The sequence below is a fragment of the Periplaneta americana genome, chromosome 15 (assembly GCF_040183065.1).
Source record: "Periplaneta americana isolate PAMFEO1 chromosome 15, P.americana_PAMFEO1_priV1, whole genome shotgun sequence".
Taxonomy (NCBI): Eukaryota; Metazoa; Arthropoda; class Insecta; order Blattodea; family Blattidae; genus Periplaneta; species Periplaneta americana.
This window is the reverse complement of record NC_091131.1, coordinates 8910944-8926571: the sequence shown is the minus strand read 5'-3', so window position 1 is coordinate 8926571 and position 15628 is coordinate 8910944. Positions and strand designations below refer to the sequence as shown.

General features: G+C 34.7%; 1 protein-coding gene across 1 annotated transcript; it reads right to left on the bottom strand.

The window, feature by feature from the left end:
* Positions 1–325: 325 nt before the first annotated feature.
* Positions 326–12273, bottom strand: LOC138714614 (uncharacterized). The gene is made up of 2 exons (XM_069846641.1): positions 11621–12273; positions 326–1873 (listed from the first exon to the last, which is right to left on the bottom strand). Exons 1-2 carry the CDS (start codon positions 11984–11986, stop codon positions 1448–1450), a joined length of 792 nt encoding a protein of 263 aa, XP_069702742.1. The 5' UTR covers positions 11987–12273; the 3' UTR covers positions 326–1447.
* Positions 12274–15628: the final 3355 nt, after the last annotated feature.

Sequence of the window (15628 nt, the reverse complement as noted above, 5' to 3'; positions counted from 1 at the left end):
TCAGGTCGCATCTTGTTTTAAGACAAATGTTACAACCCCACTTAAACTCAGAAAATGTAAAAATGAAGAAATAACGAATGATAACGATAATGAAGCATAAAATGGTTGAGACAAAATTGTTATAGCTGAGACTCCGAAAGCAAAATTGGAATATTTGGTTATAATGGCTTGTTTATAAAACAAAAAACAATCAACAATGTATACACGTCTCCATAACGACAGATGGCTACCATAATATTGAATGAAAAGATAATGTTTTGCAAAATACCAGCAAATATTAAAGTGTCCGGTTTTTTTTGTCCCTGAGTGTACATCAGAAGGTAAACAGATAATTTATTTTATTTATTTAGCTAGTAAAGTGAGTACAAATTAAAATTATAAAACAGAAATGTTTCTCGCCACTTCCGTAAGAGCCAGGCTCGTGTACAGTGTTGTCTAAGCCAATAATACGAGTATAACATAAAATTTACAAAGACAGTTTATTAAATACAGTAAAATAATAACTATTAATTTATTATATACCGGTACTATAAAAGAATAAAAAATAATTTCATAGTAATTTCTTAATTTCTCGTACACAGTTTGTCTTTATGTTCTAAGATTTAAATACATTGGGTTATATTTTTTAATGAATAGCGGTAGAAATGTAATATTGGTTCCAGATGAAAATAAAACTCTCAAAATTTTTCGTCTGTAAGTTTGAGACACTGAAGGAAACAAAAGACGATTACAATCTAACAAATGCAATAATTTTCATTGTTACAATTAATTATACAAGATTAATGTCTAAAGAAAAGTGCAATGTGTTTTGTGGCTGACAAAATTTCAATCTGTGACTCCTTGTACGACGTGAATTTCATCGCGTATTTAGAGAAGAACCACCACACGAAAATAATATCCGTCGTTGGGATAGGCAGTTAAAAGAGACTAGAAGCCTATTAAAAAAAGAGCGTACTGGAAGGCCATCGAAAAATGATGAAACGGTAGAAGCCATCCGAAGAGCATTTGTTTAGAGTCCAAAAGTGTCATGTCCGGCGATCGTGGAGGCCATTGCTTCCATCTACTTCTTTCATTATGAACATCCATAATATGTTGGCATGATGAGGAGGAGGACCTTCTCGGTGAAAGATCACACTGTCATCAAACTGGGGTATTGCTTTTTGCACTTCTCTTTGAACATCCACCTCGTATAATTAATTGTAACACAGAAAATTGTTGCATTTGTTCGATTATTACTGTCTTTTGTTTCCTTCAGTGCCTCAAACGTACATACAAAAAACTTTGAGAATTTTATTTTCATCTGACACCAATATTATATTTATACCTATATTCGCTCAAAAAATATAATCCTCTGAAAACGCAACATGACTTTGGGATACAGTGTACAGTCATTTGTATTATTCATGGAGACAATGGCCTCCAGTAGAATGTCTCTGTTTTCTGTAATTCACATGTCACCAGATGATGTTGGTGGTGGTGACACATACACAACGGACACCTCTTGTGTGCGAGAAGGAGTTTGAGCTTGCGGTGACGTCATGCAGGAAATTCTTTCACGTGTAATCAGACTCTGAATTTTTTCCTGCAACAGCAATGCATTCTGGAGTGGAAGCTGTTTCAATTGAGTCGCTATATGGTTGGCAAATTGTTGGAATTCGTCTGAATCGTTGCTGTTGCTCATAACGCACTGGAGATTTGTAACTTCCTCTTTCACTGCATTGATCCCTGTGGTTTTAGCCCTTTTGGAGCTAGGTGGTGTTGATGGAGAAAGCCTTCTCACCGTGTTCTGTGATGAGTATTGTAAACACACCTCAGGTTCAATATGAACACTTCCCTCTCCATCAGACACTTCCTCTAGGTCGGTTTTCAGATCCTGCAATTACAAAAATTTACCAAAATCCAATACAAAACAACTTGAAAAACAGTATAAATCCATATATATATATATATATATATATATATATATATATATATATATATATATATAATTTGAACTGGTAATGGAAATTACGGGAAAACGGCTGAACGGATTTTAATAAATGACCCCTCATTTTAAAGCTTGCAACTCAAAGTTTTTCAGAAAAATAGTAGTTTTCAGTGACATGTCAATTTTTCAACATAATTTTCCTATTTTCCAAAATCCATCTGCCGTCAGTTTTGAGAATTAGCTAATTGCATTTCATTATGAAACAAAACACACACTACAGTAAACAATATTACACGAAGGCCATGATCTGCAAGAATGCTGACATATTTAGAGCTCAAATTAAATTGGTTATTAAAAACTTAACTTACTAAAAATAATTTACAGGTTCGATTCTGTGGTGTGTAATTTTCTGGGTACAACTGTGTATTGGATATTAAAAACTACAAAAAACTTGAGGTTGTTTGATGACATTATTACCATTAGAAATGAAATATTATTGTAGTTAATGCCATGATGTGACTATTTTTCATTAATTATACATATTAATGCTATATTGATGATATGAAAGTGAAACGTTTTGGGGTTATATAAGTGGATGTCGAGAATAACTTAAATTATATTTTGATTTCCATATTTCACATATAGTATATATAGTATATGTTACTGAAAGCTATAAAACTTACGTAAGATAATATTATTAAAAATCACATATTTTTATAGTTATTAATCAAGTGGGGTTGGGTCTTTTTCATATATTTAATGGCGGTGTGGTGTAAATATTCATATGCGTGGTTCTCTTCAGTATTGGCTCGAGAGAGAGTATCTTTCATTATTATGGAAGCAAATAACTTTCGGAATGTCTGGTATTCTTCATTGAAAATAAATCTGAAAAATGTTTATTTGAACGTCTAATGAACTTAGTTTGCATCATATGCCACGGAGTAACGCCTAGCGCGTCTGGCGTCTGGCCCGGGTTCGATTACCGGTTGGGGAAAGTTACTTGGTTGAGGTTTTTCCCGGGTTTTCCCTCAACCCAATATGAGCAAATGCTGGGTAACTTTCAGTGTTGGACCCCGGACTCATTTCACCGGCATTATCACCTTCATCTCATTCAGACGCTAAATAACCTAGATGTTGATAAAGCGTCGTAAAATAACCTACTAAAAATAAAAATAAAATAAATTAACCTAACTTAACGTAACAGGAACTAACCTAACCTACCTACACAAAAGATTTCAGCCACTCTTCTCAGAGAACACAGAGACGTTTACGTGATTTATCTCCAGAAGGGATACGGTATTTTATAAGTCTTTATTGTTGTCCTCGTTGATATCTATATCTATCATAGAAGTGGTCGTATAATTTTTCCACTTCTCCGCCGAAACAAATGAACGATGCATCAAGTGAACAAATAGGGCATAATACTGAAGTCAAGTGCATAAGATCTTTTTATCTTCTCAGGCATAAGATGAGCACAAAGGATAGATGATTCAGTATCTTATGATCAAACCTGCCCTAACGTGTGTATTATGATCACTGCACCCGTCACTCTGTCGACACATAAACGAGAATTAAATTTCTGCCTTGAACATGCGTACTAGAGTCACTTCTGCACTTCGTGACATGTTGGAAGCATGTATGCGACTGTGCGGAAATATTTTCCAATCCAGACTAAATCCAACAATATGATGGAAATGAAAATCACCTCTAAATGTCTATTATTACGCCATGAAATCGGGACATTTTGAAGCATGTGAAAATTATTTCGGGACGCAGGACGCAATGGTCGAAATCGGGACTGTCCCGGGAAATACGGGACGGTTGGCAAGCCTGGAAATATATTATGGGACAGGCCTGCATGTTAAATTCATTTCTGGCAGTTCGGGCTGGACTTAAGAAAGTGTTGTCATTACCTTCAAACTTCCGATGGGGATCTTTAAAAAAAAATGGAGTTAAGGCAGCATATCAACAAATCTCTCCTTTCGATACTACTGAAGCCGTGTCTCAAAACTACATTTTCAGCTGGAGTGAACTAGATTGTTGACTAAATAGACGGATGTGACGTTAGAAGTTATGAATGTTATGTTTTATTTAACGACGCTCGCAACTACCGAGGTTATATCAGCATCGCCGGATGTGCCGGAATTTTATCCCGCAGGAGTTCTTTTACATGCCAGTAAATCTACTGACATGAGCCTGTCGCATTTAAGCACACTTAAATGCCATCGACCTCGTCCGGGATCGAACCCGCAACCTTGGGCATAGAAGGCCAGCGCTATACCAACTCGCCAACCAGGTCGAATAGAAGCTATGATCCAAACCTACATAGTGCATAGCAATCAAGTCCGTAATAGCTAGTAAACGAAAATTCTTGCTCGATTGTTTACTTGTTCACTTAACAAACATGGATACTTCATCAGAAATTGGGGTTATGAAATCTGAAAATGCTTTGGAAGTTAACTATTGTAAATATAATGTAGAATGACACTTTAACTTTGAACACTCGACATTGTTAGTACCTTCTTTACAATGTTTTAAACATTATTGTAATATATTAAGCCCTCATCTTTTTCACATAACTCGTAATGAAATTGCATTAGGACACTGCCTTCTTAATTCTGTGCTGCATCGTGATGTCGTGGTTTTTAGTCTATGAAGAAGGCCATGTTTCAAGCATACATTTCCAAAGCTCCTAGTGTATAGTTTACATGTCCTCTAGTTGCTAGTCACTAGTGTGTAGTATGGACTTGAGCTCTGAGACACAGCCTAAGTGTATCTATGGCCAAGAAACGGATTTTCATGAGCAGGATGGGTTTTCATTTTTACAATAAGGTATGTATTTAATGTTTGTAGCCTATATGTGTGATGATATTATTAACTAGCCGCACCCGTGCGCTCCGCTGCACCCGTTAGAAATAAATATAAAGTAATTACATAATTAAAATAGGACATTTGATCCAGGGAACATTCGTGTTTGATATAAGGATAAAATATAATTTAATATGTTACTTAATTTAAATTGCATCCAAATAATTAAAATGCGATCATTTTGGTCCAGAGACACTCATTTGGTGCAATGACAATTCCTTTAACATGTTTCTTAATTTTTATTACATGCAACCATAGTTTAATGAAGATTGACATCATTTAGATTTAATGTGTATATTTTATTTTATTTGTTATAGGTTTCCATGGTAATAACCAGGGAACGGATTTATATGGACTAAAAATATATGAAATATGTAAATATATATGTAGTTATTTTTACCAAAATATGGAATTAAATATGGATTTTTACCAAAATATGGAATTAAATATGGACTTAAAATTATAAAAAAATGACTATGTACGTTAAATATTGGTACATTTTAATCAAACTAAACAAAAAATATAATGGACGTACCTTATCTTCCAATGTAGTTTCAACAAAACACAATTTTTATTGTCTGTTACCATAACAATAGGTTACAAACATTTCTTTCAAGTGCTGAAAAGTGAATCTTCTTCTATTGTCTCTGAGGATAGATTTATACTGACTAAAAGAGCGTTCGACGTCACAAGAAGTAACTGGTACATAATTCAATTTCACAATGTCTGCTGGGGATAAGTCCAAGTTAATCTTCACTGTTGATTCACCACTCATCACAGCAACAACCTTTTGTACTTCATATCCAGGGTTTTTTGAAAGTACAGTGTCCACCTTAGCTCTTACTGCATCTGCAACTTTACCTCTACCACGATTCAGTTGTTCCACAGTACTATTTATAATTTCAAAACTTTCAGATAGTGAAAGGTGCCTATTTTGGAGACTTTTGAGCGTTTTTATGATGCATGAAAATGTATGCTGAATGTGAGCTAAGTCATTCTTCACACTTATGTCACAGGTAACTGTTTTCGCAGTATCAATTGAGACTGCATCTTCAGAGTCCAATGCAAGGAGAACATTGTTAATAGAGTCTATATGTTCGGCATAATATTCAACTGCTTCTAGCCATGTACCCCATCTAGTTAAAATTGGCTTTGGTGGCAATGGAATTTCAGGGTACATTTCTTTCAACACGTTAACTCTACTGGGAGCTTTGAGAAATACTTTTTTCACTGATGAAATCAACAAATCTACTTTAGGGAAATTGTCTCTGACCACTTCTGCCACACGATGAAATGCATGCGCCACACAAGTAAAATGAGTCAATTTAGGATATACAACAGATAATGCTTGTCCAGCTTTGACCATATAAGGGGCAGCATCGCTAATAAAGAATAACACATTATCGTACATAATACCCTTTGGCCACAGGATACCCATAGCTTCGTTGAACAGTTTAACTATAGTTTTGTTATTGCACTTTTCTAGAACATCACAATGTAAAAGAATTCGTTCAGAATATTGTTCACTTAACAAACCGATAACTACATTACCAACAAGTCTACCTTCTTTGTCGGGAGTCTCATCAATGGAAACCCAAATTGAACTATCTTTAATTTCATCTCTTATCTTCTGTATTGTCTCATCGTAGATGGATGGAGCATACGTCTTCCTAAGTGTTGACTCATCCGGGATTGTATGTTGAGTATATTTTTCAAGGAATTCCCTGAAGACCTTATTCTTTAGTTTGTAGAGAGGAATATCAGCAGAGATGAGAGAACGGCACAGGTCGATGTTAAACTCAGATCTTACATTCGATGTTGTTGGTTGTGTTAAAAACAATTGTCTCTGCTTGGAATTTAGTTGTTTGTTGGCCTGATGTTTACTAGTTGTAATGTGTTGTTGCACCAGGAACTTTTGTGTAGATGATACTGCACACTGACACAAATTACAAAATAATATTTTATTGTCAGTTGATAAACCATCTTCTTTAAATTCTGAAATGTAACTTGTTAGTTTTGATTTTAAATTGACTGAATGACGTACTTTTGGCATATTTACCGTCTTTATAGTATGATTTACAAAACTGAACCTATGTGTACTCTGACTGGCATTTAACTGTTGAGCTGCACAACTGAAGTCTGTTAAAAATTTTAAATTAAATTAATACAGTTTTGTAACTTACTTTCCCATTGTTGATAGGACTGCTAATTTTCAAATAACTCTGATGTTAAAGGGATTACTGAACATGTGTTTAAATCTCTATTGTTGAAATGTATTTTTAAAAGTTAATGGAATTTTGTTTTGTTTTATTGTTAAACCTAATATAATATGGACTGTTTTATATGAAATATGGAAAATATATGGAAATTAACGAAAATATGTACTAAACTCTAAAATATGGAAAAATATGGAAAATAAAAGTAGGATTTTTCTACCCTACACATTGTGAAACATAAAGATAATGCAAAATATAAATTATATTAGCTTTATAAGTAAATATGTATTTACATATAAATCCTTTCCCTGGTAATAACTTAATTTTAACCCTTGTTTTCTATGTATTCAGTAAGTGGCGCTTGGCCCACTATGGTTCTGAACCCTTCAAATAACTTAAATTATATTATATAATATTACATATTATATTATATATTATATTATATTATATTATATTATATTATATTATATTATATTATATCAGAAGTTGCTGTAATAACATTATAGCATTATGTCCATCTAGAGAAACTACACTTTCCAATGGTGAAATAATAATTAATTATACAAATCGGTTAATTTAGCTTCCGATATTACTTCATACAAACACACAAACATTCTCTGTAGGCTATCTTTCATATCTTTCGATTGTTGCTGTCCAAGGCCCCTTATAGACGAAATCATTTGTTTTTTAATTCATTACACGGCCTTAGATGGCAGTTATTTTAATTTTAAAACTCATTTATCTCATTAAATATCAGTCCTATCAAAATTTTTCAAGGGATAAAACTTATCGCAAATTATTTTTAAAGAAACTTTTGTTATGTAACATTTTTCACAAAAATCAATAATAAGCGAGATATTTCGAATTATTTAATTCAGGCCCCCTTATAACCACCCTTTTAAATAATGAATTTTGAATGCCATGTAGCTTAAAATCTAAGTTACAACGAACTTAATTTATATTCCAATTTTCATCGAAATCCGTTCAGCCATTATCGCGTAAAAAGGTAACAAACATACATACAGACAGACAGACATACATACAAAAATTTCAAAAAAGCGATTTTCGGTTTCAGGTTGGTTAATTATATATGTTAGGACCAATTATTTTTGGAAAATCGAAAATTACCAGAAAAATTTCGGCTACAGATTTATTATTAGTATAGATTTTGATCCTACAAAATTAACTGTTGCGGTTATCAATAACGGAGAAAAATTCGCTCTGGCGCTGGGAATCGAACTGGGGTCCTGGGTTCGATCAGCAGCGCCGAAGCCAATTTTTCTCCTTTATTAATAAAGTATATATGTATGCTTATGTGCGTTTGTGTAAGTTGTGATAATCTTCAGTAATTTATTGCGAAATATGTTTACATGTTACATTAGTATTTACTCAGTTGTTCACTGCACATTTTAAAGTCTGGCGGTTTATATTGAGATTCTGCGTTTCTTCAAGGGAATGTTAGCGGGTTTTCATTCTTCTGAGTCGACAACATTCCTCACAGCTCAATCAATCACACACGTGAGTGCGAAGTTCTCCGTTGTGTTGATTTTTTAATTGGTTATTTTACGAAGTTTTATCAACTGCTATGGTTATCTAGCGTCTGAGTGCAGGGTGTGAATTATTGGAGGGGATGAGGGGGATTTCCCCCCTGTTGGAAAGTTATCCCCCTCTCATAAATTCATAATAACATCCCTGCCAGAGATAACTTCTATCCACCCCTCACAAAATATAATTGTTTTAATAAGAGTATAATATATAGGCTACTTTATAAAGTATAAAGTAAGCAAAGAAAATAATATTGATGTATTATCATCACCGGCAAACTGACAACAATCAATAACTTAGGAATTAAGGCTCATTCACAATAAAAATTATACATAACGTAAGCGTTAACTTAAGGATATAAACGTTACGGTAAAATCAAGAAGTCATATCATCATTCACGATGGGAACATAAACATAACCGCAAACATACTTGGTAACCATGGAAACATAACAACGACGCCATTTCCTCATATTCTGTCGTATACTTCACCGCTCCACGATTGTGTTCTGTGTGCAAATCACGTAAGCCTAAGCATGAAAGTTTGGAGTTTGCAAAGTTCCATGTTAACGTCTTACGGTAATGTTTATGTCAATGCTTATGTGAATCATTGTGAATGATCCCATTTGGTAGGCTGGGCGCAAACTTCTGTGTTTATATATATTTTGATATACCGAAGTACATGTGATATTTCCATGCAGATATTCTGCGTCATCATATGATGAAAGAGTGATGGAACGGAGAAAAATTCTCTCCGGCGCCGGGATTTGAACCCGGGTTTTCAGCTCTAAGTGCTGATGCTTTATCCACTAAGTCACGCCGGATACAACCCCGACGCCGGTTAGAAACGTCTCAGATTAAGCTCCATCTCTTGGGTTCCCTCTAGTGGCCGCCCTCTGCACTACGTCATAGATGTCTATGAACGCAGGACCGAAGTCCATACATGTGTTGAGGTGCACTCGAATGAGTGACTGGTTGGCCGGGATCCGACGGTATAGGTGCATATCATATATATTTTGATGTACCGAAGTACATATGATATTTCCATGCAGATATTCCGCGTCATCATATGATGAAAGAGTGATGGAACGGAGAAAAATTCTCTCCGGCGCCGGGATTTGAACCCGGGTTTTCAGCTCTACGTGCTGATGCTTTATCCACTAAGCCACGCCGTTCCATCACTCTTTCATCATATGATGACGCAGAATATCTGCATGGAAATATCACATGTACTTCGGTACATCAAAATATATATGATATGCGCCTATACCGTCGGATCCCGGCCAACCAGTCACTCATTCGAGTGCACCTCAACACATGTATGGACTTCGGTCCTGCGTTCATAGACTTCTATGACGTAGTGCAGAGGGCGGCCACTAGAGGGAACCCAAGAGATGGAGCTTAATCTGAGACGTTTCTAACCGGCGTCGGGGTTGTATCCGGCGTGGCTTAGTGGATAAAGCATCAGCACGTAGAGCTGAAAACCCGGGTTCAAATCCCGGCGCCGGAGAGAATTTTTCTCCTTTCCATCACTCTTTCATCTTTCTGTGTTTATGTTACGGTTATGTTTAATTTTCATTGTGAATGGGCCTTTATACATCTTATCATGGGTATAATAATAATAATAATAATAATAATAATAATAATACTTATTATTATTATAAGTATTATTATTATTATTATTATTATTATTATTATTATTATTACTATGATCAGGACGCAAGACAAGCAACTCAGTGCGACCAAGCGTTGAGCCGTATCGAATGAGGATAATAATAATTTTATGTATATTATTCCCTATCTAGGATTCCATCCCCCTCTCATCAAAAATCTTAATTTGCACCCTGTCTGAGTGATATGAATGTGATAATGCTAGTGAGATGAGTCCAGGCTCCAGCGTCGAAAGTTACCCAGCATTAGCTCGTAATGGGTTGAGGGAAAGTCCGGAAAAAACCTCAACCATAACTTGTCCCAACCAGTGTCTGAACCCAGGCCCGCTCGTTCACGGTCATACATGCTAACCGCTACTCCACAGCGGTGGACCGTTGTGTTGAATGTGGCCTATGACTGTTTGGGAAAACTATTTCGTGTAGTTAATTTCCAAACAATTTATTTTTAAATTCTGGCCCGTTTTGAATTAAACGTGTACATTTTACGAGTGATTGTATAGTACAGAAGCACGTGTTTTGTTAATGTGGTTATTTGAACAGCAATTAGTTCATCCAACGATCGGGATCAGAGGTGAATTACATCAGTACAATTATAAAACATAGCAAAATCAGTAAGCTCAAAAAGTTGCTTAATATACGAGGAAAATTTGCAGGAAAATTTATAATTAGCCTATATCAGTACAATAATTATAAAACTTAGCGAATCAATAAACTAAACTACACAATCAGAAAACCGGCATATCTACCCGTAATTAGGCCTACAGTTTCAATCAGCTTAGCAAAATCAGTACCTAAGCTCAAAAAGCTTAGTAAGTAAAAATTTCCCGAAAATTTATTTGACAAATTATTATAAAACTTAGCAAACAAATAAGAAAAAAACTCTTCATAGGGGGAACATTTTCAGGAAAATGTACAATTAATTACCGTGTATCAGTACAATTTTATAAAACTTAGCAACACCAGGAAGATGATGCTTAATGCAAAAATTTCAATAGAACTTTCGTAGACCTACCTTTAATGTAATATATAGCGAAACTGTTAAGATGAAAATCAGTCCTTAGATATGATCATTGATCAAATATACATATATCAGATTGGCCATTCCCGTGTTATTAAATGGCAAGACATAAAAGAGAACAATCACTAGAATCTCCACTGTCGAAAATGTTTTTTTGGGTAACGACCGCTAGATGGAAGTACAGCTGCACGCCATTACTCCATGCAATTACATCGAGTTATAACATGACTTTTTTTTTTTGCAGTCGCTAGATGGCAGCATAGTGACATTGATAAAAATTTGCCTTGAAAGTGCATTAAGGTGATCAATGTGTTGTATGTGATTTGGGGGATATGATTTTAACCAACAATAAAATTGAAACTGTAGTAACAGACTTACCAAAGTTGATGTAGAAGCAGTGCCAGCAGTTACACATCTCAAAAACGAATCTGCTTTTTCAAACCAGGCCAATTTAGGCTTATATATTATGTCTTCAGGCCAAACTGCACTTTGTTTTGATTTTGCGATTTTTGTTAGTTCTTGGCGGTACACTGTTTTAAGGGTTTTTATCTTTTTTCGAACCACTTCTATGTCAATTTTTTCGAAACCTTGTTTCTTGAGTTCGCTAACTAGTTTCTGGAACATTAATTCCCTCTTGGTTTTATTTAAGTATTCTTTGTTGTGTGTATTCCACAGAAGTTCGTACCTTTCATATACTTCCAAAAATTTCATAATATCGTTGGAATTCCACTTTGGTGCGCTCATTATTAATTCACTTCGACAATAGTCACACACAGGACACTAGTTATCTGCTTGTAAGTTGCTACAAGTTACCAGCCCGACGCGGGAAGTGGAGTCAAGTTGATCACGTGACGGGAAATTGGACGCAAAAGTTGATAAGTCGGCGATTCAAATTCTGCTTGACCTTCAAGTCACTATCTCGATCATGTCAGTTGGAGAAAGTAGAAGCAAAAGAGCAAAAATCGACTTGCTTCAAGCACTTGACTCCTCTAAAATTATCTCCGTACTGAATCAAGCATAAAACCAGTGATCTCAACATCATAAACTGGATTCACAAAAGCAGCGGCGCCAACTTTTGGAAAACATAGGGTATCCTCAAACACTTGAGTTATAAGTTAAAATAATTAAATCTCATAACTAATAGTGGTAACAATAATAACACAACAAATTATTGGGTGGACTCTGGCCCCTCGGGCCCATATAGTTGGTGTCACTGTACAACAGCACTAAAAACTATGACGATCGCATTTTTGTTACGTTGGCAATCGTGAAGATCAACATCATAATGGAGTGCGTTTGATATGTAGGAGGAGTGTTTTTATTTAAAATTTTATTTGCTTGTTGAACTTCATGACGAATTAAAATACTGAAATATTGTGTCGCGTATGGTTGTGGAGAACGTCGAAAAATAGGGCGTGGAATCTAGTTTTACGGGTAGGTCAATTTAGTGTAATGAATAAAAACAAAGGTACCTAACCTATAAACCAGCCATGTCTGTCATCACGACGACGTCTTGATTTTAAATTGTTTCATGTAAGTTCCTGTCTTTTCGTTCTGAAGTGCCATGTTAAATAAACGGGTGCAAGCAATTCGTAGGGAATGTTGGTCACCCACAGCATATATCCCACTCTCTTCTGTATATATGTCAAATAGACTGTGACTATAATTAAGAATTTATACTACTATTAAGATGTTTTTGATATATTCCGTATTCTAGCTGTTAAACGGTGTACGAATACCATGGAATGTAAATAAATACAATACGATACAATTGATAGCTACCAAGTATGGCCTGGTGCACCTGTAAAACTGCTAAAGGACCATCTGTGCCTTAATTATCTGATTTTCCAGGACATCTCCAAAAGGATATTTATGTTAGACGATCTCTGGTTCGTAAGGAACCTTCGGTTACTTTGGTGAGTAATTTTTTATAAATTGTATTTGTAGCCCATATGTAGGCCTACTTAAGTTTATGCGCCCTGTCTCATCGACATGCATGAACGTAAGATTCTTAAAGTGTACAATGTTAATTTGTATGCCTAATTTTATAATATGGTTTATTTACAATATTCATTAAGCTGTATAAAAACTAGGGCCCATGTCCATGTAACATTTTGCTGTTAAAAAATGTGGATATTACATTACTTTTACATATCTGGATAGATCATTGTATGCCCACAGTGAGGGACATCAGAATTAATCAAATGATTATTATCAGAGTTAGATTTTACGTATAGATATATTAATATTTCCGCCATAAACACAAAATAAGTCTAAAGTGAAAATATGTAGCCTAACTTTTTAAACAACAGTTTTGTTATCTTCGATTGGTCTGCTGTGACACTGTTTTAATCTAGTCACTACTACGCCTTATGTTGATGCATTTCATTGCAACATAATGAATGTTGTGTTACAGAAAAAATAGACAGTGACGAGGTGACGAATGGAAATGAGTTCCCAGAACACCTTCAGGAAAATATGCAGACAAATAGATCCTGTCTCATAATCTTCAATTAAAACAAGCTTGGGAAAGAAAATCAAATGATTGCAGATGCCCATACTTCGCAGGAACAAGAAAATCTCCAACATGCAGCAGCTGCCGGAAGAACTAAAAAAAATGTTATGGCAATAGTGACTTTGAAGGTGTTTTAGAGAGCCATTTCAGTTGATTTCATGGGGAAAACTTAATATCTGCTGCTTATGTTGAGATGTCGAATGCGCATTACTTGAACTGGCAGCAGCAGTTTTCATTTTATAATGAACCAGTTTCAAAACTCTAGTTAATAAACTAGCTAGAAGAAACAGTTTGCTGTAACTTTAAACTTAGGCTATGTTTCTCTAAAGCTTACAAGTATGTAAGATCATGAATAAAATTGTGAACCTGCATTTGTAGGACAAGTATTCAGCTATTTGAAACAAAATAGTGATAAAGAACCACCTCTCCTGGAGTGTGTATTGTATTTGACAGTGCATTTATTAGAAAGCAGTTTATTTTGGATGACAGTAAAACAAATGTACAAGGAATATGTAAATTTATATAATATTTCTTATATTTATATAATATTTCACCTGCCTCTTCCAAATTGACTTAGATCTTGGGTTGCATCTATTAATAAAATTGTGAATATGAAGTATATATATGCTTTCACGTGTTAAGGGGAGGGGATGGTATTTTTTGGTGAAAATGAGTAAATTACAAAAAAAAATGTCTTTAAAATACTCTGATATGTGTGGAATGCATAGCATAACATTTTGTGGGTATTTGTGCCCTTATCGGATGTTGAGTCGCCATTTTTAAACTTCCTATGTTATGGATTTTTAAATCACTCACTGACTTTTATTGTTGTTTCCGGTAAATTAAATTAAAAAAAAAAATTCTTTAAAATACTCTTTGTTATGTGTGGAATGCGTTGCATAACACTTTGTGGGTATTTGTGCCATTATCGGATGTTGAGACGTATTTTTAAACTTCCTGCGCTATGGATTTTTAAATCACAAGCCCACATTTATCGTTTTCCAGTAACTTCATTTTTTTTTTTGCTACATTGCCAGACAAAAATGGATATAATTTCTGAACTATTAAAGATACATGCATGAAATTTAGAACACACATTCTTTAGACCATTAGGAAATTTTTCTCTGTAACAGAATTTTGTTAATTGATTTCATTTTAAAAATACGTCCGTTTGTTTGCAAGAAAGGAAATCAGAAAATTATTAAATTTTAATTGTTTATTTTACAAACGTAGGGACTAATGTCAAAATTCTGTTACAGTTTGTAGAACATGATTTTGCAAATACATTGCGAAAAACCGTTTGAATCTATCTTTAAAAACGGTTTAGATATATCGGTTTTAGTACAATCCTGCATTGGGTATATATTTTTTTCAAATTTGGGTCCCCAAATATTTTTTTTTTCATAATATTTTTATTTGGTTGAATTGCTACAGCTATGAGCTCTCTACATACAAAAAATAAAAATTTTTCACCAAATAGAAAAAAAGTTAAAAAAAAATCCCATCCTCTCCCCTTAATTAACTAGGTTACCTTGTTGACTAGTTTCAGCCAGTGGTCATCATCAGAACTTGGTGCTATTCGCGATTTCTGATTGTGTTTCATTTGAAGGTTATTTGTGTAGTGTAATGTGGAGTCAAAAAGTGTGTGTTCTGTGTTGTGTGTTGATGATTTGATGTGGGTATGTTTTTGTGTGCCTGGATATTTAGTATTGTTCTAGTGTCTTTAGTTTCTGGTTTTCCGGTTGGAGATGTAGAATTTCCATGTCTGTGTTTATGTCGCTGTAGGTGTGGTTGACATTTTTAATGTGTTCTGTGTATATGGAAGTGTTGTGTTGATTTGGTTATGGCTGTGATGTGTTCTTTGTAACGCG